This window comes from Anomaloglossus baeobatrachus, chromosome 6 (genome assembly GCF_048569485.1).
Source record: "Anomaloglossus baeobatrachus isolate aAnoBae1 chromosome 6, aAnoBae1.hap1, whole genome shotgun sequence".
Lineage (NCBI taxonomy): Eukaryota > Metazoa > Chordata > Amphibia > Anura > Aromobatidae > Anomaloglossus > Anomaloglossus baeobatrachus.
The window spans coordinates 348,830,786-348,856,030 of NC_134358.1; the positions used below are offsets into that span (position 1 = coordinate 348,830,786).

The window sequence follows — 25,245 nt, forward strand, 5'->3', positions numbered from 1 at the left end:
AATAGTCACCTGTGCTGGAGGTACTTAGTGAATCAAATGTTTACCTGAATATATTAAAAAGCAAGGTTTAGGATGAATATAAAGGCAATGGGAAAGCTGGGTTCCTGAATAACAAAAAAATCCAATAATGTGAGGAGAAGATGCAGGCAGTCCCCATGCGTTACGCCATCATGTTGATGGCTTCATCAGGGGTTGATCAGAAATAGTCCATATCTACACCAAGTAAGTTAAAGAATTGAGTGGATGGTTCCCCCATTTTGTTAATGTGGGACAGGGATTTGTTGCTGTGGGGACAATATGTCTCGATGGTGGCTGAAAAGATTCAACACCACCAATATACTACTGTAACAATATAAAATGGAATAATTATTAAATATAATCAAAAGGTGATACAGTTAAATGGATACAATATGTTTGCTAGGTACCTGTGTTGAGGTTTTGAAGTTTACTTTAGCTGTAAAAAATGCTTCTGTAGTACCACTGTATCTGGAATAAATGATATTGAACATAATAATAATAATAATATAATGAAATACTGTATATTAGGCTGTTAATAAATGTGATAGGTACTAGCAAACCAGAACATATACTATGTTTGTCAAGAACACATAGTGTATAAGTAATACTTAGTGATGTGTATTAAAAACAAAAACTTGATGGAGGAACGTTTTTGTCTCCAAAACGTGTTGGATCTCTTTTACCCTGCTTGAGCTTCCATAGATCACTGCTTTCAGCGGCATGTGACGTCACCAAGCCAGCCTGATCGAGCACGAAGCTGGTGCCCGGACCTGCATCCGGCCGGTGCTTCCGGACACAGCAAGCACACTTTTTCATTAGCAAAGTCTGAATACCCCAATCCTGGAGGGAATATCACACCAAGGCAGCCGCCTTTAATTCATTGTGGACAGCTTATATCCAGCTCACCCAACGCTCTCATACAGTAAGTAGCATTAGCACCTGCCATAACATAAAGTGCTTTATATCATTCAATGTTAGTCTAGGATTGCTTCCTCTTTGATTTGGTGCAGCAATATGCAATAATTAACCCCTGAAGCTCTGCCCATTCACTATATTATTCATTAATTCTATTTCAGGCTATTTTTTGGTATACTTAATAGCGTTAATAGGTATATGCACTTCTATCACTGACCCAGTAAGGTAAACAGTACCACATAGGTACTAGCAAACCAGAACATATACTATCACCGTTATGAACAGCCTAATATACAGTATTTCATTATTTTATTATTATTAGGTTAAATATCATTTATTCCAGACACTGTGGCATTACCAAACCATTTTTTACAGCTAAAGTAAACTTCAATACCTCAACCCAGGCACCTAGCAAACATATTGTATCCATTCAACTGTATCACTTTTTGATTATATTTATATTTAATTATTATTCGATTTTATATTGTTACAGTAGTATATTGGTGGTGTTGAAGCTTGTCAGCCACCATTGAGACATATTGTCCCCACAGCAACAAAACCGTGTACCACATTAACAAGATGGGGGAACCATCCACTAAACGTATCCTTTAATTTACTAGTAGTAAACTATTTCTGATCAACCTGGAGGTATGTACTCCTTAAGGCTTTTTTTCAGAAGTCTATCATCTGCTGTCAAGTACAGTATTTTTCACTCTCAATCGTTCTAAGATTTTCTCATGAAGATTTAGTGGTCCAGGTAAGGACTTTAATTAATTTATATACCCAATACACCTTCATGGGGTTTAAATAACAGAACACTATAATTACAGGAAGTTCTTTACTACATCTTGTGTGTATAGCACAGTAGTTCTGAAGTATTATTATTTTTTTGTCAGGAGATTTTTTTGCACGAGATCTCCAGTCACTACTCACAGCTTCACTTCCATCTCAGATATAGTGTGCTTGAGCGCTGATATTTTTACTATACCTTAAATATATAACTTAATTTTTTTTTGCATTTAATTTTAGGCCAACTGAATTATTTCGAAGCTGTAGTGCTCAATCAGACCAGGGAGCAATGAATGACATGAAGCTGTGGGAGAAAGGAAGCATCAAGATGCCTTTTATGAATATTCCAGTTCTAGATATTAGGAAATGTCATCCGGAAATGTGGAAGGCAATTGCTTGCTCCCTCCAGATTAAACCGTGTCATAGTAAATCTAGAGGGAGCATCATCTGCAAGTAAGGCATGATCATTAATAACCTTGTAGAATTATTCCCTTTTAGATTTATAGTGTACAATTTCAGTTGTAGAATAATCAATTTAATAATACGTGGAAAGTGAAAACTTTTTTCAAGGGGAAGGGGAGAGGAGGGTTTATTTTGCATAAGTCTTAGAGGCATTTTGCAAAAATAGTATACCATGCGGTATACATTTTTGTAACATTAGAGCCTATGATCACGTCAGGTGAAGTTTAAAGAAGTTGGCCGACCATAAACCCCAACTTTTTTTTTAGCTAATCTATGCAGTATTGTCATCTAAAACAGCCGTACATTTTTTTTTATTCTAACTTTTTTTCTTCTTGAATTATTACTTTATTCTCTACACCCACTTTATTTACCTGCAGCACAAGCAAACTTGACGTGCTTAATTTCCAAACCTCAGTCAGAGCTGGCACCTCCCGGCCTCAGTGTCCAACCCTGCCCTCTGTCCGCCCCCTGCACATTCATTGGCTGTCAGTATTCTGTCCAGCACTGACCGCTCATCACTCCAGCATTGGAACTAACATCAGAGACCCTGCTTCTCTCATATGTGACAGCACAATCACCTCACATCACATCCACAATGGTAATAGAGTTGTTACATGCTCCTCACCCCTTCCAGATAAATGAATACTGTGTAATGAATACTATATATACCACCTAATGTGAGTCTATTGTACACACAGGTGTATATATATATCCATCTATCTAATATATAAAGATGTGTGTTTGTGTGTGTACGTATATGTTTGTATGTATATATCTACCGTATTTTTCGGACTATAAGACGCACTTTTTCCCCCCAAATGTTGGGGGAAAGTGGGGGGTGTGTCTTATGGTCTGAATATAGGGCTGCGGGGAATGAGGGTGCTCCGGTGGAGCGGGTCATGGGGGCACGAGCAGGCTGCAGCAGCGCCTGCCGTGACCACGTGGGCCTGCTCATTACATATGCACGCCTGTCCTCCCGCCCATCTCTCAGCGCTGGAGCCGGCGCTGAGTCTGACAGGTGGGCAGGATGATGGGCGGGGGGTGTGCGCATAGTAACCAGCCAGCTCGTTGTTTTTATATAGTAACCAGCCAGCTCGCATGATCACCCCTGGCAACTAGAGCCTGGAGTGATCATGTGCGGCTGTATTCACTGCTCCCCGCGCATCATTATCAGCGCGGGGTGCAGTGAATCAATGTACTCACCATTCCCCTGCAGCATCGCGATGTCCTCCTGTCTGCCGGCTGCGGCTTTGTGTAAACTAGCGGTGCTCACATCGATAATGTCATCGCTGTGCGCACGTGTCCACACAGCCGGACCGGCACAGACAGGAGGATATCTCGATGCTGCAGGGATCGTGGCCGGCTCAACACAGCGCTGCCGGCACACACAAGAGGAGGAGCGATGCTGCAGGGAGCGAGGAAAGGTGAGTGTAAACGTTTATTTTTTTTTGTGTGCCACAGGATGCAGGACATATAGCAGGATGGGGGTATATGAGCAGGATGATGGGGGTATATGAGCAGGATGATGGGGGTATATGAGCAGGATGATGGGGGTATATGAGCAGGATGATGGGGATATATGAGCAGGATGATGGGGGTATATGAGCAGGATGATGGGGGTATATGAGCAGGATGATGGGGGTATATGCGCAGGATAATGGGGGTATATGAGCAGGATGATGGCGTATATAGCAGGATGGGAGCACTTACCAGGATGGCAGTATATAGCAAGATGGGGCTATACCAGGATGAGGGACATATATATATATATATATATATATATATATATACACAAGGCAGGAGGATCATTACCAGGATGGGGTACCTTAGTAGAGAATTTGGGGACATTACCCCCATAAAAGTGTCAGCAGCAGATAGTCTCCCCATAACAACGTGTCATGACCACATTTTCTGCTTAAAATTTTATTTTCCTTTTTTCCTTCTCTAAAACCAGGGTGCGTCTTATAGTCCGGTGCGTCTTATGGTCCGAAAAAATACGGTATATATATAATTGCCTTATTCTGTCTGTCTTGCTCCAAAATGACGTCATTACAGTGACAACTGTCGCAACAACACGTGCGCTAAAGAGCCTGCGACCAACGGCTCAGCTAAGGCTCCCTGCACACGTAACGAGGGTACACATTGCGTTACTAAGCAAAGCGCTTTGCTTAGTTACGCGATATTTACCCTGGCTATGTGTGAAGGCAGCCTAACTGAACAGGCCGAACTACAGGCCGACAGGACGACACCCGATACTTCCCCGCTCGGCTCCGTCCCCCCGCACTCCGCATGTATACACTGAACACACACGCGCACACACTCACCTGTCTCCAGCCATGCAGTCCCCGACACTGATGTCTTCAGCGCCATGGGCCCGCTCGACTCCACCCACCCCGCACTCCGCCCCCCGCACACATTAGGCTGCTTTCACACTTGCGTTGTGAGGCATGCGTCACAGTGCGTTGTGTGACACATGTGACAGATGCGTTGCAAATAGTGAGCTAATAAAGTAAGGGATTCCTGTAAGAGAACGTTTTGCGTTTTTTTTTTGTTTTTTTTTTAATGTTTCGCCAGGAAAAGGAGATTTGCGGTCTGGAGGAGAGAAAGAGAAGTAACCGCAAATCCCCTGAGTGACTGAAGGGAGCCGCGCGATCAGCTGTGCCGTCACTCAGGTGACCCGCGGCCACAGCTGCAGTCCTCCACCTGAAAGCTGTGTCCGCGGGTCACCTGAATGAGGACACAGCTGATCGCGCAGCTCACTTCAGTTGCTGCGTGGAGCTGATAGAGAGTGGTCGTGTTTTACTGCCGCTCCTGTCAGCTTCATGTAGCAGACCTAAAGCGTCGTGGGACCTCTGTAGATTTCGTCGGACCTGGAGGGGTATTTGGAAGTTTAATAAAGTGATGAAAGAGGGGGGGTTTTGTCTTTTATTCTAAATAAAGGATTTTTTAGGGTGTATGTGTTTATTTTCTTTAACTTACAGGTTAATCATGGAAGGTATCTCGGGGAGACGCCTGCCATGATAAACTTAGGACTTAGTGGCAGCTATGGGCTGCTGCCATTAACTCCTTATTACCTCGATTGCCACCACACTAGGGCAATTCGGGATGAGCCGGGTATATGCGGCAATTCCGGGTGGCTGCTGGATGATATTGTTAGGCTGGGGGGGCTCCACATAACGTGGGGCTCCCCATCCTGAAAATACCAGCCTTCAGCCATGTGGCTTTATCTTGGCGGTATTAAAATTTTGGGGGACCGCACATCATTTTTTTTAAATTATTTATTTATTTTACTGCACGCTATAGACCCGCCCACCAGCGGCTGTGATTGGTTGGTTGCAGTGAGACAGCTGTCACTCAGCGTGGGGGCGGGTCTGACTGCAACCAATCATAGGTACCGGTGGACGGGGGAAGCAGGGAATACAAGATTGAATAATGAGCGGCCGGCATTTTCAAAAGCAGGTGAAGCCGCTGGAGCTTTGTGACAGCTGTGCAGCGCCGCACCCGTGATCGGTGAGTATGAAAGAGGGGGAAGAGGGGGGAGAGAGACCAGGAGTGATTTTAAATGATTTAGATCAATCTGCTGGACATGCTGAGCATGCTCAGTAAAACGTGACGGAATTTGTCAGCGGATTCCACCGCTTAGCACATAGCGGCGGAATACGCCACCATAGACAATCATTAGACACCTTGGCGGATTCCAACGGAATCTGTCAAGGTGCCTTATTTTAACAACCCAAAAACACTACATGTAGCGTTACCTCCGCCCGACGCTGCGTCAAAATAACGACCCAGCGTCGTCCAGCGGATGCAACACAGACACTTGCGTTACAGTGCGTCGTCAATACAAGTCGTTAACGGACTGCGCTATTCTCTATAGCGGCGGATTGCGCTGAACGCAAGTGTGAAAGTGCCCTTACCCCGCAGGATGGGGGCACATTTCAGGATGGTGGCTGCACCACGATGGGGGCACATACCAGCATTCGGCCATATCACAGCATCAGCATATTTTTACTTAACTTTACACTGTTCATGGCCTTCTTTCATTACAAGCCATGGACATCATTAAACATTAGACTCCTGTTCCTTCTGTTGTTTGTAATTTTAAATGCAATAATTATAAGAATACTAAATTAAACTTCACCCATCCAGTCCAGTCCATTCATTACCTTTTTATTCGATCTGCTAACCTACATACACATTCTAGACTACCCGATACGTTAGAATCGGGCCACCTTCTAGTATGTGTGTGTGTGTGTATATATATATATGTATGTGTATATATATATATATATATATATATATATATATATAAAAATGTGTGTATGTATGTGTATATACATATATATATACAATGTATGTGTATATATAATGTATGTGTATATATAATGTATGTGTATAATGTGTATATATATATATGTATATGCGTATATATGTGTGTGTGTGTGTATATATATGTATGTATGTATATGTGTATATATATATATATATATATATATATATATATATAATATAATATACGTGTGTGTGTGTGTCCACTAATGGAATCCGCACCGTTGCATTTACAATCACGAAATTTTGCACAGACACCTCATGTGACTCAGGGAACGTCATAGACTATGTTTTGAGGGGAAAATTTAACCCCGTGCTTTACAGTTATTTGCCAAAAACACTGCTTACATTAAAGTCAATGGAGCTGCGAGCTACAGGTCATTAATAGGAGCTCTGATTGGTTGCTAAAGGCAACAAAGGACATTCTTAGTGTAAGAGCTTATGTGTGAGGTCATATGATTGCGGGGGAGAGATGGATAGAGAGAGAGAGACAGAAAGACTGACAGAGACAGACAGAGAGAGATAGATAGCCAGACATAGAGATGGAGAGACACAGACAGATGAAGAGAGAGATAGAGACAAAGACAAACAGACTGTGATAGAGACAGACAGAGAGAAACAGAGAGAGACAGACAGAGACAGACAGAATGAGAGAGTGTGAGAGAGACACTTAGTTTCTTTCCCAGGCAACGCCGGGTACTACAGCTCTATATATACAGGTAGATACGTATGTTCGTACACACACACACACGCACACGAAAAAAGCCAAGTTTTTCAGACCATTTTTTTGTGCTGGAAACTCCCCCCTCGGCTTATACTCAAGTTAGGGTCCAACAAAAAATGATTTTCACCTGTCCTCCATTCCCGTGGTGTCCTCTTACCTGCTTCTTGTGGACTGCAGCCACATAGACCTTTCGGTGATTGTGGCCGGTGCAGGGGCCGCCATTATTGTCATCAGCGCTTTACTTCACTTGAATGATTTGCGGTGTCGGCAACAGCACTGGCTTCGTTTACTGGCCGCGATCACTGAGGGGTCTATGTGTTTGTAGTCTGCAATAAGCAGGTAAGAGGACACCGTGGGAATGGAGGACAGGTGAAAACAATTGTGTGTGTGTATGCGAACAATGACATAATAAGGGACAAGAAGGGGACCAGAATGAGGACATTACTAAAGGATGGGTGCATTACTACAGGAGACAATATGGGCACATTACTACATGAGACAATATAGGCACATTACTACAGGGCACAAGATAGGCACATTACTACAGGGGACAAGATGGGCCCATTACTACAGAGAACAATATGGACACATTATTACAGGGGACAATACGGGCACATTACTACAGGCGACAATATTGGCACATTACTACAGGGGACAATATGAGCACATATAATGTAGTAATATGCCCCATCCGTGTCCCCCATCCTATAGTAATGTGCCCCATCCTTGAGCCCATCCTGTAATTATGAGCCCAACTTTTAGTATTAAGCCCATGCTTTTGCTCATCCTGTAGTAATTTCCCCTATACTTGGAGTCCTCTTCTTGTAGCAATGCTCCATCCTGTAGAATTGTCCCCTATTGTGCCATTCTTCACACATCGAAAAAAACCAGACAAATTCTTCTCACCTGTCCTCCGTTCCCTCGGTGTCCTGTTTCCTGGTTTTTGTGGACGCAGCCCCCTTGATGAATGCTGCCGATGCAGGGGGCCGCCGCTGACAGAGCTTATATCAGATGACAGATTTCCGGGAGCTGCGCAGGGACCAGATCTCTATGCAGCTACTCCAATGATCAGCTGCTGGCCTCTGAGTGGCCAGTGGCTGATCATTGCATTAGCTGTATAGAGAGCTTGCTTCTGTGCAGCTTCCAGAAATCTGTCATCTGAAATAAAGCGCTGACTGTGTGAGCCCCAGCACAGGCCGCAATCCTCAAGGGGCCATGGGTCTGTGTGCCGAAAAAAGCATCAGGGGACGTATACGGCCTACAGGCAGCGTCTTTGAGCATACTGCACTATGGCATGTGTGAGAGGCTGTGGGCGAAGGAGGGCAAGAACTTCGATGTCATGTTGCCACCTTGCTGGGCGGGTACAGTGCATCGGCTGTGATGCCTTTCTACAGTCATGGCCAAAAGTTTTGAGAATGACACCAAAATTCTATTTTAACATGATCTGTTGCCCTCTGGTTTTTAATTGTGTTTGTCTGATGTTTACATCACATACAGAAATATAATTGCAATCATATTATGAGTACCAAAAGGTTATATTGACAGAATGAGTTAATGCAGCAAGTCAATATTTGCAGTGTTGACCCTTCTTCTTCAGGACCTCTGCAATTCTCCCTGGCATGCTCTCAATTAACTTCTGGACCAAATCCTGACTAATAGCTGTCCATTCTTGCATAAGCAATGCTTGCATTTTGCCAGAATTTGTTGGTTTTTGTTTGTCCACCCGTCTCTTGATGATTGCCCACAAGTTCTCAATGGGATTAAGATCTGAGGAGTTTCCAGGCCATGGACCCAAAATCTCTGTTTTGTTCCATGAGCCATTTAGTGATCACCTTTGCTTTATGGCAAGGTGGTCCATCATGCTGAAAAAGGCATTGTTGGGCGCCAAACTGCTCTTGGACAGTTGGGAGAAGTTGCTCTTGGAGGACATTCTGGTACCATTCTTTATTCATGGCTGTGTTTTTAGGCAAGACTGTGAGTGAGCCGATTCCCTTGGCTGAGAAGCAACCCCACACATGAATGGTTTCAGGATGCTTAACAGTTGGCATGAGACAAGACTGGTGGTATCGCTCACCTCTTCTTTTCCTAATAAGCTGTTTTCCAGATCTCCCAAACAATCGAAAAGGGGATTCATCTGAGAAAATTACTTTACCTCAGTCCTCAGCAGTCCACTTCCTGTACCTTTTGCAGAATATCAGTCGGTCCCTGATGTTTTTTCTGGAGAGAAGTGGCTTCTTTGCTGCCCTCCTTGAAACCAGGCCTTGCTCAAAGAGTCTCCACCTCACAGTGCGTGCAGAAGCACTCACACCAGCCTGCTGCCATTTCTGAGCTAGCTCGGCACTGCTGGTAGTCCGATCCCGCAGCTGAAACAGTTTTAAGATACGGTCCTGGCGTTTGCTGGTCCTTCTTGGGCGCCCTGGAGCCTTTTTGGCAACAATGGGCCACACACACAGAGACACACACATAAAGAGACATACACACAAAAAGAGACACAGACAGAAAGACACATACACAGAGACACAGATATATACACAGAGACACATACACACATACACAGAAAGACACACTGAGAGACACATACACAGGAAGAGACAAAGACACAGAAAGAGATGCTTTTCAAATTTTTCGTGCTTTTTTTTCAGGAATGCATTTTTACATTGCAATGTTCAGCATATACATCTTTGTTTATTCTCCTTCCCTCTACTTGAGTGCAACTGTTATTTTTGAGAAAGAGACGCACAGACAGGCATACAGAAAGAGATGCACAGAGAGAAAGAAACAGACAGAATGAGTCACACAGACAGAAAGACAGAGACACAGAGACCCACAGACACACACAGAAAGAGAGACAGAAATAGACACAGACAAAAAGAGACACAGCAGAGACACAGAGAGACACATGCACAGAAAGAGACACAAACTGTATGTTTGAGGTAATATTTTGGCTGCTTTGACAGTTACGCTGGATGTTTTAAGAGACTCACAGACCGAAAGAGACACACGCAGAAAGACACACACAAAAAGAAACACACAGACAGAAAGAGACAGAAAGAGAAGCACATGCACATAGACACACAAAAAGAGACACACAAAAAGAGACACACACAGAATGACACACAGAAAGACACATACACAAGAAGAGAGACACACAGGCTAAAAGAGACACACAGAGAGATGCACAGACAGAGAGAGACGCACAGACAGAGAGAGACGCACAGACAGAGAGAGACGCACAGACAGAGAGAGACGCACAGACAGAGAGAGACGCACAGGCCGAAAGAGACGCACAGGCCGAAAGAGACGCACAGGCCGAGACACGTGCACAGGCCGAGACACGTGCACAGGCCGAGACACGTGCACAGGCCGAGACACGTGCACAGGCCGAGACACGTGCACAGGCCGAGACACGTGCACAGGCCGAGACACGTGCACAGGCCGAGACACGTGCACAGAAAGACTACATAAGCAAGGATGATTGACCTTAGGGAGAAAACTCCACACTGATAAGGGGCAAATACTCCGAAACAGCTGTCTGTGGATGGATGCCATGTTTTGGCATAGGCAGTTTCCTTGACTGGAGACTGCCCTACCCGTGGTTGTTCCTTCCCGGTGAAAGATCTGGCTAGTTTCCTGCCAGCGTTGAGACATGTTATGGTGTTTCCACGGCAGTCCTGTTTTGCATATTTTCCCAGGGGGCCTTGTTCTAGAATCACTGCGTTGAGAAACATGTGATGGTGTCTTCGTGGTGCTGGATGTTGATCTCCCTAAGGTCAATCATCTTTGCTTATGTTGTCTTTTACTAGGCATTGCTCCCACTAGCCAGTTTCCTACTCCACACTGATGAGGGGCAAATACTCTGAAACAGCTGTCTGTGGATGGATACCATGTTTTGGCATAGGCAGTTTCCTTGACTGGAGACTGCCCTTCCCGTTGTTGTTCCTTCACGGTGAAAGACCTGGCTAGTTTCCTGCCAGCGTTGAGACATGTGATGGTGTTTCCGCGGCAGTCCTGACTTGCACAGAAAGAGACACTTGCACAGAAAGAGACACACAAACTGGATGTTTGAGGTAGTATTTTGGCTGTTTTGACAGTTAAGCTGGATGTTTTAAGAGACGCAGACAGAAAGAGACACACAGACTGAAAGAAACACACGCACAAAGATACACAAAAAAAGACACAGACAGAAAGAGAAACACATGCACAAAGACACATGCACAAAAAGAGACACACAGAAAGAGACACACGCACAGAAAGAGACACACATACAGAATGACACACAGAAAGACACATACACAGGAAGAAACACACACACTAAAATGATACACAGAATGAGACACACAGACGCACACACATAAAGAGACGCACAGGCAGAAAGAGACGAACAGGCAGAAAGAGACGCACAGGCAGAAAGAGACGCACAGGCAGAAAGAGACGCACAGGCAGAAAGAGACGCACAGGCAGAAAGAGATGCACAGGCAGAAAGAGATGCACAGGCAGAAAGAGATGCACAGGCAGAAAGAGATGCACAGGCAGAAAGAGATGCACAGGCAGAAAGAGACGCACAGGCAGAAAGAGACGCACAGGCAGAAAGAGACGCACAGGCAGAAAGAGACGCTCAGACAGAAAGAGACGCACAGCCAGAAAGAGACGCACAGCCAGAAAGAGACGCACAGCCAGAAAGAGACGCACAGCCAGAAAGAGACGCACAAAAAAAGTTGAAACATACAGAAAGACGAACAGACAAAGAGACACAGACACACAGACAGAAAGGCAGACAGAAAGAGATGCACAGATAGAAACACACAGTCAGTCACACACAGAGAAAGAAGAAAAAACTGTGGAAAAAAGAGCGCAATAGGGTCTTACCCCGGTAGGAAGGGGGGTATGAAGAGGGGTGGTCAAACTCACCTATAGGGGTTGTGAAAGTCACAACTCCTATAACAGCATGTAAGTAACTCTGAGTCACGGCAGCGGTCCCCAAATCGGCAGATAACAGAGAGTTGTAGAGCAGGGTATTTCCAAGCCGCGCCAATGACTACCAGATCATGAAGATTTGAAGATTAATGTAGCTTTATTTGTGCACTGGTCAACGCATTTCGGGAGACTCTGCTCCCTTCCTCAGGACAGTCGGGCAAAGAACATTAAATCTCCATTAAATGTTCTTTGCCTGACTGTCCTGAGGAAGGGAGCAGAGTCTCCCGAAATGCGTTGACCAGTGCACAAATAAAGCTACATTAATCTTCAAATCTTCATGATCTGGTAGTCATTAGCGCGGCTTGGAAATACCCTGCTCTACAACTCTCTGATAGACACAGAGAAAGAGACACGCACAGAAAGAGACATACAGACAGAAAGAGACACACAGATGCACTGAAAGAGACACATGCACAGAAAGAGACACATGCACAGAATTCAGATACACAGAAAGACACACAGAAGCTGGATGTTTGAGGTAATATATTGGCTTTTTTGACAGTTACCCTGGATGTTTATCAGGTGACCTATAACAACCAATCACAGCTCTGCTTCTTTTTTATGAGAGGTCAAGGAGCTCTGATTGGTTGCTATAGGCATTGAATGACATTGTTAGTATTGGACAGCTTATGTGTGAGTTAATGATTTCTTTGGTGACACTTAGCCAACACGGTTGTAGAGGCTGATGTAAGTCTCATGACCTTACCTGTATACTAATTGTGTGGGGTTTTATGAGGCAATATATTGGCTGTTTTGACAGTTAGCCTGGATATTTATCAAGTGGCCTAAAGCAACCAATCACAGCTCTGCTTCTATTTTGCTAAAGGATATTAATAGGAGCTCTGATTGGTTGCTATAGGCAATGAAGGACATTCTTAGTATAAGACATCTTATGTGTAAGTTCATATGATTTTGATAGTGAGGGTGGCAGAGTGGGTGACGTACGGTAGTTACTATCCCGGGCAATGCCGGGTACTACAGCTAGTACATAAATAATGACAAATGGCACAATAAACAAAGAATCAAGTAATCAGATGACCAAATAAAAAAATAGAATTCATCTGACACAGTTGGAAAGACATTTCAACATCAATTGAACAATATCTAAGTGTACCCTACCAGTGACTCTCAAAAAGAAGAAGATGCTAAAGTACAAGTTTGTAGTTAACAATCTGAGATTGATATAGATTAAGGGGTCTAACAGTGTCCCGGACTATCATAGTAAATATGACATATGTATCGTGTGTTTGTCATACTATGTGTGAATCAGTTATTTTGACGAGATGTCTTTGAATGCGAACTCCTACCAACAAATAAATAGATGTCATTAACTATATGCTTTAAACAGCAGTCATGGCATATCTCCAATAAACAAATATAAGAGAAGAGCAATCTCACCAAGGTTATTGGGTATCCAAAGTTCTAATAGTATTGTAGACCTAAGGAAATATCCTGGTCTATACCATGTGTAAGGTTGCATCCGGACAAATCATGGATGGGTGAATGTGTCACCTACGTTTCTAGACTCGGTGACGTAGGGCATGGAAAAGTAGGCTGAAGCACACATACAGTTAGGTCCAGAAATATTTGGACAGTGACACAATTTTCGCGAGTTGGGCTCTGCATGCCACCACATTGGATTTGAAATGAAACCTCTACAACAGAATTCAAGTGCAGATTGTAACGTTTAATTTGAAGGTTTGAACAAAAATATCTGATAGAAATTGTAGGAATTGTACACATTTCTTTACAAACACTCCACATTTTAGGAGGTCAAAAGTAATTGGACAAATAAACCAAACCCAAACAAAATATTTTTATTTTCAATATTTTGTTGCGAATCCTTTGGAGGCAATCACTGCCTTAAGTCTGGAACCCATGGACATCACCAAACGCTGGGTTTCCTCCTTCTTAATGCTTTGCCAGGCCTTTACAGCCGCAGCCTTCAGGTCTTGCTTGTTTGTGGGTCTTTCCGTCTTAAGTCTGGATTTGAGCAAGTGAAATGCATGCTCAATTGGGTTAAGATCTGGTGATTGACTTGGCCATTGCAGAATGTTCCACTTTTTTGCACTCATGAACTCCTGGGTAGCTTTGGCTGTATGCTTGGGGTCATTGTCCATCTGTACTATGAAGCACCGCCCGATCAACTTTGTGGCATTTGGCTGAATCTGGGCTGAAAGTATATCCCGGTACACTTCAGAATTCATCCGGCTACTCTTGTCTGCTGTTATGTCATCAATAACACAAGTGACCCAGTGCCATTGAAAGCCATGCATGCCCATACCATCACGTTGCCTCCACCATGTGTTACAGAGGATGTGGTGTGCCTTGGATCATGTGCCGTTCCCTTTGTTCTCCAAACTTTTTTCTTCCCATCATTCTGGTACAGGTTGATCTTGGTCTCATCTGTCCATAGAATACTTTTCCAGAACTGAGCTGGCTTCATGAGGTGTTTTTCAGCAAATTTAACTCTGGCCTGTCTATTTTTGGAATTGATGAATGGTTTGCATCTAGATGTGAACCCTTTGTATTTACTTTCATGGAGTCTTCTCTTTACTGTTGACTTAGAGACAGATACACCTACTTCACTGAGAGTGTTCTGGACTTCAGTTGATGTTGTGAACGGGTTCTTCTTCACCAAAGAAAGTATGCGGCGATCATCCACCACTGTTGTCATCCACCACTGTTGTCATCCGTGGACGCCCAGGCCTTTTTGAGTTCCCAAGCTCACCAGTCAATTCCTTTTTTCTCAGAATGTACCCGACTGTTGATTTTGCTACTCCAAGCATGTCTGCTATCTCTCTGATGGATTTTTTCTTTTTTTTCAGCCTCAGGATGTTCTGCTTCACCTCAATTGAGAGTTCCTTAGACTGCATGTTGTCTGGTCACAGCAACAGCTTCCAAATGCATAACCACACACCTGTAATCAACCCCAGACCTTTTAATAACTTCATTGATTACAGGTTAACGAGGGAGACGCCTACAGAGTTAATTGCAGCCCTTAGAGTCCCTTGTCCAATTACTTTTGGTCCCTTGAAAAAGAGGAGGCTATGCATTACAGAGCTATGATTCCTAAACCCTTTCTCTGATTTGAATGTGAAAACTCTCATATTGCAGCTGGGAGTGTGCACTTTCAACCCATATTATATATATAATTGTATTTCTGAACATGTTTTTGTAAACAGCTAAAATAACAAAACTTGTGTCACTGTCCAAATATTTCTGGACCTAACTGTAGTGCTGAGAGGGTTTTTTAAAAAGGCCTGGATTTTTGTGTCCAGATTTTAGGAGCAGTCTGGAGAGCAGGGTGAGACTGACCACTACAATACTTCAAATCCAGGCTTTCCAAATCCCATTTAAGGCAGCTGAACTCTGAACGATCTTATTTTGTGTTGCTCAGTCTCTGCCCAAGTCTGTGAGTGCAGAAAAAAATATCTAAATGGGTGAGCCCATGCTCTATATGGACTGTTTACTTTTTGTTTTGTTTTTTTGTTACCTTTGTGCCCAGGACTTTGCACTTTGCTTAAGTTTTTCTCAGATAATAAACTTCACAATTCTTTGCACCAGAACCAAAAGGCCTGTATTTTTTTATCTTAGCTGCTGCGATAGCAAGTGAAATCTCCACACGTTATTCTTGTACAATCAAAGTCAATTGGACTTTTTGCAAGAATTTCCATTGAGGAATCTTAGAGAAGGAAATGCAATGGGGGGCACTTAGGGAGAGTGTAAGGCAATTTATCTACAAGGACAGCTGTGGATTGAGCTTTTAAAGATGGCAGGTATGAGAAACCTAGTCCCTGATAGTCCTCATTGGGATTAAGAGAGCATGGACCTGAATGCTTCTAGAGGTCTACAGTGCCATTGGAAACTTGGATACCCAATACCCTTACCGATAGAAATGGTGAGACTGTTCCTTTCTAATGTATTTGTTTGTTGGGATATGCCATATCTGGTCCACATAGCGTGATAAACATATAGTATATACGTCATATCTTCTATGGTGGGCATGACAACTGTCAGGATTAGTGATGGGTGGTCTTGCAGATACCCGGGTTTGGCGGGTCCAACCCGGTTGAATAAAAACAAAACAAAAACCCGGTTCTGTACAGGAATTGATCCCAGATATCTGTCTGGACGATGGTCCCCATATATGTATATGGGGACCAGAATCCGGCTCTTTAAAATGGTGGTAAAAGAGGTAGGGGGATTGGAGCAAGGATGTTATGTTATACTTACCAAGCTTCCCGTGCAGTAGTAACGCTACTTCCAGGGCTGCTCGTTAACCTCATACATATGCACTCCCCCACCCACCAGCAGTTCCCGCAAATCTGTTCAGTTGCAGTCCGATGTACCTCCACCCTGTTTGACAGAGGGTCTTACTGCAACCTATCAGAGGCGCTGTGTGTGTGTCTTTATTGGTGTAAAAATAAATAAAATTGGCATAGAGTCACCCCATATTATGATTCCTAGCACAGATAAAGCACCCAGCCGTGTGTTTATCTTGGCTGTGTATCAAGATAAGAGGGACCGCATGAGGCTTTTTTTTTTAATTATTTAAATAAATAATTTTAAAAAACAGCGTGCGGTCCCCCCTATTTTTGATACCCAGCCATGATAAAGCCAACAGCTGAGAGGTTATATTCCCAGGCTAGGAAAACCCATGATTATTAGACCCCCTCAGCCTAAAAATAGCATCCTGGTACTTCACCCAGCCCATCCTGATTGCCCTGGTGCGGTGACAATCGAGTAAAAATGGGTTAATCATAGCTCACAGCTGTGAGACCCCCCATTACTGATAAAGTAAATGAAAAGAAATTATAATAGGATTCTTTATTTCTATAGATTCAACATATTTTGCAGCGCTTTACAATTCAGAGATTGCACAGTGCTTTACTATTCAGAGAAACAGTAAAAAAAATTCTTTATTTGAAATAAAAGAAAATAAAAACGCCTGTTTCCATCTCTGACCACAGGTAACCTCACCTCAAGTAACCTCATTGAAATGTTTGCACCAGATTTCCGCACCAAGTTTGCACCTCATGCCAGAAAACCGCGTAGAAAAAATTTGCATCAAAACCGCATGCGTTATAATTAGGTATTGATACGATTTTTTTTGCCAGGAGTTGTATATTGGGTGCAGAAATATGGTGTAAAAATTTCAGCACCAAATCTGCATCTCTTGGCAAAACAAACATGGTTTTCTGTCAGGTGATGCAGGTTTGTGAACTTAATGACCTTACTGAGTTTAATGAGGTTATCAGAGGTGAGATTACCTGCGGTCACAGGTGGAGGACTGTGGGAACCTCCAGTGGTGACTACAAATAACCTGAGTGACGTCACCACTTATTGCTGCAGCTCAGTCTCTGTCTAAAACTCACAGCGAGTGGTCATGTTCTATGTCTGAAATTTGTGCCTTCAGTAATGTAAGACCAAAAGGAAAAGGGACACATAATCAACCACAAATATGAATATATATTGATAACAAAAATAAATCAAAAAGGTTCCAGAACAAAGGACAATTAAATGATTTATAGACGAATCAGAACCAACAAACAAATTCACCAAACAGAAAAACCGACATGTACACATGCATCAATCTCCCCAACATACAATTTGGCGTACCTTCTTCAGAATATGCCGAAACGTACGTTGGGGATATTAACGCACGTATACACCAGACATTTTACAGGTTATCTATGCTATTATTGCACATTATTCTTTTGGATTGGAAAATTGTGTGGTCCACCAGGGATTCCTGTGTACACATGTCACTTTGCTTAATACCATTTTGCTGCTTAGGCTCAGTTACTTATTGGGACTCTATGTGATCGCCATTGTTAAAGACTTTCATCATTCTAGCACTTTATCATTGACAGTCATTATTTATTACCATCTGCTGCTTTATATGTATATTACCTTTTTGCACATGTCACTTTGCTTAATACGATCTTGCTGCTTAGGCTCAGGTAATTATTGGGACTATATGTGATCGCCATTGTTAAAGACTTTTATCACTCCAGCACTTTATCCAATGACAGTCATTATTTATTACCATTGGCTGCTTTATATGTAATCACCTTACCTGAAGCCAGTATTTGCTTTACATATTGCATGTTGTTTATTTATACTTATTTTCTGGCGGGTGACATGTGTGTATATCAGACACCTCACAGTTGTTCTGTAATATTACTGCACATATATCGCCTGTGTTTTGGATTGGCTAACTGTGGGACCCATCAGGGATTTATATACTTTACTCTATACTGCACACGTCACCTTGTTCCTTTACACCAGGGGTGGGGAACCTCCGGCCCGCGGGCCGCATGCGGCCCGCCATGACCTTTTATGTGGCCCCCGGGCAGATTCCCGGGGGAGGCAGTGCTCGTGCTGTCACCGCGGTCTTGCTGCCGCCGGCCCTTTAAATCCACACATTGCTGTTTGTGCTGCAATGTGTTCTCCTGTCGGCCAGTGCCAATTGTGGGCGGGTCCACAGCAGCCTCACAGCTTCCAGCCTTGTGTGTCCGCCCCCTGCCCTCCGGAGATCAGTGCCTGCCTTCTCCTTCTGATGCAGTGTGTCCGGCTCCTGCACTCCGGTGATGTGAATGCAATGCTGCTGTGAGTCCAGCGCCGACCCTCTGCTGCTATGTGCCCTGCCCAATGCTTTGTGCCTCCCCACACCAGTTCTGTAAACCTTCTCCCCCAGAGTTGCATGAAACTCTCAGCGCAGTGTGCCCCCCAATGTCCTGTGTGCACCCCTACACAATCCTATGTGCAGCCCATCACCCAGTCCTGTGTGCACCCCCCAGTCCTGTGTGCACCCCCCAGTCCTGTGTGCACCCCCCAGTCCTGTGTGCACCCCCCAGTCCTGTGTGCACCCCCCAGTCCTGTGTGCACCCCCCCAGTCCTGTGTGCACCCCCCAGTCCTGTGTGCACCCCCCCAGTCCTGTGTGCACCCCCCCCAGTCCTGTGTGCACCCCCCAGTCCTGTGTGCACCCCCCAGTCCTGTGTGCACCCCCCAGTCCTGTGTGCACCCCCCAGTCCTGTGTGCACCCCCCAGTCCTGTGTGCACCCCCCAGTCATGTGTGCACCCCCCCAGTCCTGTGTGCACCCCCCAGTCCTGTGTGCACCCCCCAGTCCTGTGTGCACCCCCCCAGTCCTGTGTGCAGCCCCCGCCATGCCTGTGTGCAGGCCCCCCAGTCCTGTGTGCAGCCCCCCCAGTCCTGTGTGCAGCCCCCCCCAGTCCTGTATGCAGCCCCCCCAGTGATGTCTGTGCCTCCCCCCCAGTGATGTCTGTGCCTCCCCCCCAGTGATGTCTGTGCCTCCCCCCCAGTGATGTCTGTGCCTCCCCCCTAGTGATGTCTGTGCCTCCCCCCTAGTGATGTCTGTGCCTCCCCCCAGTGATGTCTGTGCCTTCCCCCAGTGATGTCTGTGCCTCCCCACAGTGATGTCTGTGCCTCCCCACAGTGGTGTCTGTGCCCCCAGCCCCGCGTGTGGTGTCTGTGCCCCCAGCCCCGCGTGTGGTGTCTGTGCCCCCAGCCCCATGCCCCCAGTTAATTAATTGCTTCACCCAATATAGCAGGGTCATTTAAACATTGATAATTTTGTGCGGCCCCCGAAGGTTGGTAGAAATTTCCAAATGGCCCCCGACAGAAAAAAGGTTCCCCACCCCTGCTTTACACCATCTTGCTACTAGGGTTTTGTCATCATTATTATTAATTTTTTCTGGGATTACATATGGTTGCCATGGTCTGACACTTAACACTCCAGCACTTTACTATTAATAGTGACTATATATTACCATTTGCTGAAACATATAATTTAACTTCATTAGAAGCCATATTTATTACCAGCTGCTGTCATATATTTTGGTTCTCTGTAAGTGTCTCAAGTTCTGTATCTATCATTGTTGCCATTACTGCCATTATTAAATTGGAATTATTGTTTGTATATTATTACCTGGTATATTTCAGATCGTGTGTTTTCCATTGATGTTTCATTGTGTTCATGTGGTTATTACCTGCACCTGTTTTTTCATATCTTCAGTAATGTAGCAGAGCTGGAATAGTCATGGGACCTCATGTGGATTAATTTGGACCTGGTTGTTTTGGGAGGGTAACAAAGGGGGGAAAAGGGTGTTTTTTTTATTTTATTTCAAATAAACACAAGCATTGAAAAAAATCTTTTATTTTCACTTATAGATTAGTAATGGGGAGTCTCATAGACCCTCCCTATTACTAATCCAGGGCTTAGAAGCAGCTGTGAGCTGTTATTAACACCTAATTATTATAATTGCCACTGCACCAGCGCAATCAGGATGAGCCGGGTAAAGTTCCGGGATTGTCGCATCTAATGGATGCGACAATCCTGGGTTTCTACAGGCTGCTATTTTTAGGCTGGGGGGGGCTACTAAGCATGGGTTTGCCCAGCCTAGGAATACCAGCTCTCAGCTGTCGGTTTTATCATGGCTGAATATCAAAATTGATGGGGGCCTCACCCCGGTTTTTTAAATTATTTAAATAATTTTTAAAAAAGCCACATGCCCTCTTATTTTGATACACAGACAAGATAAACACATGGCTGGGGCTACAGCCTGTAGCCATATGCTCTTCCTGTGCTGGGTATCATAATAAGGGGACCCTATGTCAATTTTATAATTTTATTTTTACACCAATAGAGAGAGAGACACAGTGTCTCTGATTGAAAGAAGTCAGACATGCTGTCACACAGGCTGGGGTCATGTATGACTGTAACCAATTAGAGATGTGGGGAGTGCTGTGAGCGAGGGAAGCAGTGCATATACATTAGGTTAATGAGCGGTGACAGAAGTATTGTGAGTGGCCTGTAAGCAGTGTACAGCCACACTAGAGACTCTTTAAATATAATGCGCCTGCTTTCCCGTCTTTTTCTTTATTGTTCCTTATTTTTTTTTAATTACCCAAGTTGCCTATACCTGGGTCTTTACCCGGAGTTACCTGAAATTCCAAGGTCGGTGCTCGGGTACTTTTGAACCCACACGGATCCCACCTTTTAAAGTCCGGGTCCGCCCATGACTAGTCAGGACCTTTAATCTACTTCATTCTCAGATTGATAATCACATACATTTACTTTAGATCTGTTTCTTTATTGGCTGTCACTAATAGGGTACACATAGATATTGTTCAATTGACGTTTAAAACCCCTTTCAGCTGTGTCCGATGAATTCTATTTATGTTTTTGGTCATCTGATTACTTGTTTCTTAGTTTGTATTACAACGGAAAACAAGGAGTAATTACGCATAAAAAAGTAGATTTTTATTGGTCCAATTTCGTTAAAAGACAAAATTAATGATCTGTGACAGTGAACAAACAAACAAAAAACATTTTTGACTGAACAACATATATGACATGACAATATTACCTGTATAGGTATGTATAGAATTATACTACGTCATGGGTATATACTATAAACTGCAGCGGTTCTTTATAACACTGTTATAAGGTTTAGATCTTTATGTGGCTTTCCTGCGGTTAAAATATGAAGCATATTGCAACTAATCCAACAATGATAAATTATATTGTGCTAGGCTAAAAGGTTTATTCATGAACATGCATTGATAAATGTTGCTTCACACAATATCTGCTCTCCCTGTATTATGGGCAGAACGTTGTCCAAAACCATGAAAGAAGACCCAAACTTATATAACTAGTTGTGAATTGTGTCAACAGTAATAGTATAGGGAGCTGTTAGGGTGAACCCTTAATCAGAGGTAACGTGTTGCCTACTGCCTGGCCTAATTGGTGTGGATCGAGTGCATGCTTGAAAAATGAGATCAGACACACAGTCGGATATTCATCTTTCCTCAATCGAGGTTGGCTCAGAACTGCTTTATTTCAACTGAAACATGCCCTGATATAACCTTTGAAAGGGGCATGTCCAGATGTGTTCATTGGTCAGTGGGTTGAACAATGTGTTAGTCCATGAGCTGATTGGTGGGCGTCATCGTATGCGGGTCTATGTCGTCTGGGGCCATTTTAATGATGCTGATGGGCAGGTCTATGATGTCATCGGGGGCCATCTTGGGTGCCTCTGAAGACTGACTGGCTTATTTATTGAGAATTTATTTCATTGAACACACTTCTCACAGTGCTCTATGTCCGGAGGTTAATTAAGTATTTCAACTTATGGCTCTCCTCAACAGTTCCCCCTAAATACTTTATTAACCTTCTGACCCTACTGTGGTCCTCTAACACATCAGCCCAAATGCATATCTCTGTCTGTTAGATAAACAATGCAAAGCCTTTGCTCTTTTCCGTGACCAATTCTAGGTATATCAGGAGGTATATAGGAGCGCGCTACCCACGTCCTCGGGACTTCGCCATAGTTCCCTACCAGAATACACATAATTGTATCACGACACTAATGAATCTCTTCTTCGACAGGATTTTCCCTTACACATGGATACGATCACCTTCAGTAACATAGAATAGCACTTTTACGGCTTCAAATACCAACAAATAAGACAATACCAGTTACCTTCAAGTGTATGTTATCCTTAAGTCACTTAAACACTTAAACTAGTTGGTTGGTTCAGGTCAGATAATGTTTTTCCCACCATGAGTCCTTATTTGTGTCATGTTCTTGTACCCATTGTTCCCTTATGGTGGTTATTTCCCATGTATCATCCCCAATCCAGAAATTCTCCATAAAGTTCTATGTGAGATAATCCAGCACTATGTGTGTTGTGACCCTCATTCTGCTGGTATGATGACTCTTTACAGCGGCTGTTGTCTCCAGATGGGTTTTCTCCCAAGCTTCATGGAAGATGCTGTGATCGGGAAAAGCTGGATCGGCCCATCTGATTTTGACTCATGGCTCATTCTCACCTGTCTTTTTAGGATCACCTAGTCTCCTGGCTTGAGACCACGTGCTCCTGACACTGATTTAGGATCTTGAATTGGAGGATACACATGTTTAACACACTATATAGGCAGTTGTATTAGGCTCATACATCACTGGTCAGGATATCACACTGTATCTGTGAGAAATATATTCACGTTCGAAGTACTAAACCAAATATACTTTATATAAAGATCTAATTATTAATAAAAAGGAAAACCAACATTTGTTACAAGATTTGCCAGCGGCCACCATTATCTTGTGGATCGTTACATTTTTATATTCATATAGACATTCCACATTCCCACAGCTCTATGGAGAGTGTAGAGGGTGAGGAGTGTGGAAAGCTGCATCAGAAACTGTGAGGATAAATATATATAAGGGTATTAATTATGCTAAACCAGAAAAAAAAACATTAAAACTCAATTTTATTATAATCATTAAAATTCCAATCAACACACCCCCATGTGAGTAACTATAGACACAATTAAATATTCCAATAAAGGAGGGGTAGGGATTGGGGCAATAACCTAAACTCTCCATACCTTGCAGCGAAGGTCTGCACCTTATAAGGCGAATTGGCGGCCCTGCTCACCGACGGCTCACCCTCCCTATCCCCACACTGCTAATGCTAATACATGCTGCTAATGAGGGAATATAGAAACAGTGAGATACAGGGGATAAAGTGGCGTTAATATGAAATTATATACAGTATATGAAAATTCATTCCCAAAGATTAAATATTCAAACTCTGTATTTTAAATAGCTGTTTGGTAGCTTAAATCAATATGCTATAGCAAATTCAACAACCAAACCCTAAAACAGATTGAATATTTCACATGTATAACATGTACCCACTGTTCCCATATAATAATAATAATAAGGCCAGGTAAAGTCATGAGGAAATCTTGTCCAATCACAGACCCTCCACTGTCCAATTGACACTCAGGCTAATAAAAATAAACGTGTACCGCATTTTTTCGCTTTATAAGACGCACCTGATTATAAGACGCACCCCCAAATATGTCCCTCATAGCCCCCATCATAAAATTAGCCCCCCTTAATCTGGATATGGCCCCCTTATATTGAATATAGCCCCCTTGTGCTGGGACATGTCCCCCAGTGATGCCACATGTCCCCCATTGATGACACACATCCCCCATTGCTAGCACATGTCCCATATTTATGGCACATGTCCCCCTGTGCTGGCACGCGTCCCCTATTGCTGGCAGCCTGGCACAAGTCTCCTATTGCTGGCACACATCCCCTACAGCTGGCACAGGTCTCCTATAGATGGCACACGTCTCCTACAGCTGGCACAGGTCTCCTATGGATGGCACACATCCCCTACAGCTGGCTCAGGTCTCCTATAGATGGCACAAGTCTCCTACAGCTGGCACAGGTCTCCTATAAATGGCACACGCCTCCTACAGCTGGCACAGGTCTCCTATGGATGGCACACGTCCCCCTGTGCTGCCCATGGCCCCTATAGATGACACACCTACCCTATGTTTGATATGGCCCCCATGTGTGCTGCCCATGGCCACTATAGATGGCACACCTCCCCTGTGTTAGATATGGCCCCTATGTGTGCTTCCCATGGCCAATATAGATGGCACACCTTCCCTGTGTTAAATATGGTCCCCATACTGCTGCCCATCGCCACTATAGATGGCACACCTCCCCTGTGTTAGATATCGCCCCCATGCTGCTGCCCATAGTAAAATAAAACACTCTTTCCTTACCTTCTCAGCGCTGTCCCTTCTCGTGTCTCCCTCCGTGCTGCTGCTCCTCCTCCACTTCCTGGTTCTCGGTGCCGGTCATGTGATCGGCACGGCAGAGTGATATCATCTCTGCCTACCTGATGACAGCGGCAGCAGAGACACTGGGAGATCAGCGCTGGAGGTAAGTAAAGCTTTTTTTATTTTACTATGGGCAGCAGTATGGGGGCAAATCTAACACAGGGGGATCATGTGCCATCAAAGGGGGCGCAGGCAGATATAATATGCGCCGCTGCCCCAGCCCATCACTGCGGTGCGGTTTCAGCACCACGGTGATGGACAGCGGCAGTGCATATTATATGAGCGGGAGCAGGAGATCAAAGGCTCTCTCCTGCACCTTCACCACCCCCCAGCACCGCTCCAGAGCTGCCCCCACC

The 25,245-nt window shown here is 44.1% G+C and overlaps 1 protein-coding gene across 12 annotated transcripts in view; it reads left to right on the top strand.

Moving 5' to 3' along the window:
- RECK (reversion inducing cysteine rich protein with kazal motifs) overlaps positions 1 to 25,245 on the top strand; it is a 1,668,523-nt gene that overhangs the window by 586,511 nt on the left and 1,056,767 nt on the right. For 11 of the 12 annotated variants that reach the window (XR_012724346.1, XR_012724347.1, XM_075314993.1 and 8 more), the window contains exon 11: positions 1,963 to 2,175. The exons of the other annotated variant lie outside the window; for it this stretch is intronic. Coding sequence is in view for 9 of the 11 variants with exons in the window: in XM_075314993.1 (XP_075171108.1) it covers positions 1,963 to 2,175 (213 nt within the window). In the remaining 2 variants the exon portion in view is untranslated. The remainder of the gene's footprint in view (positions 1 to 1,962; positions 2,176 to 25,245) is intronic. 12 annotated transcript variants of the gene reach the window in all.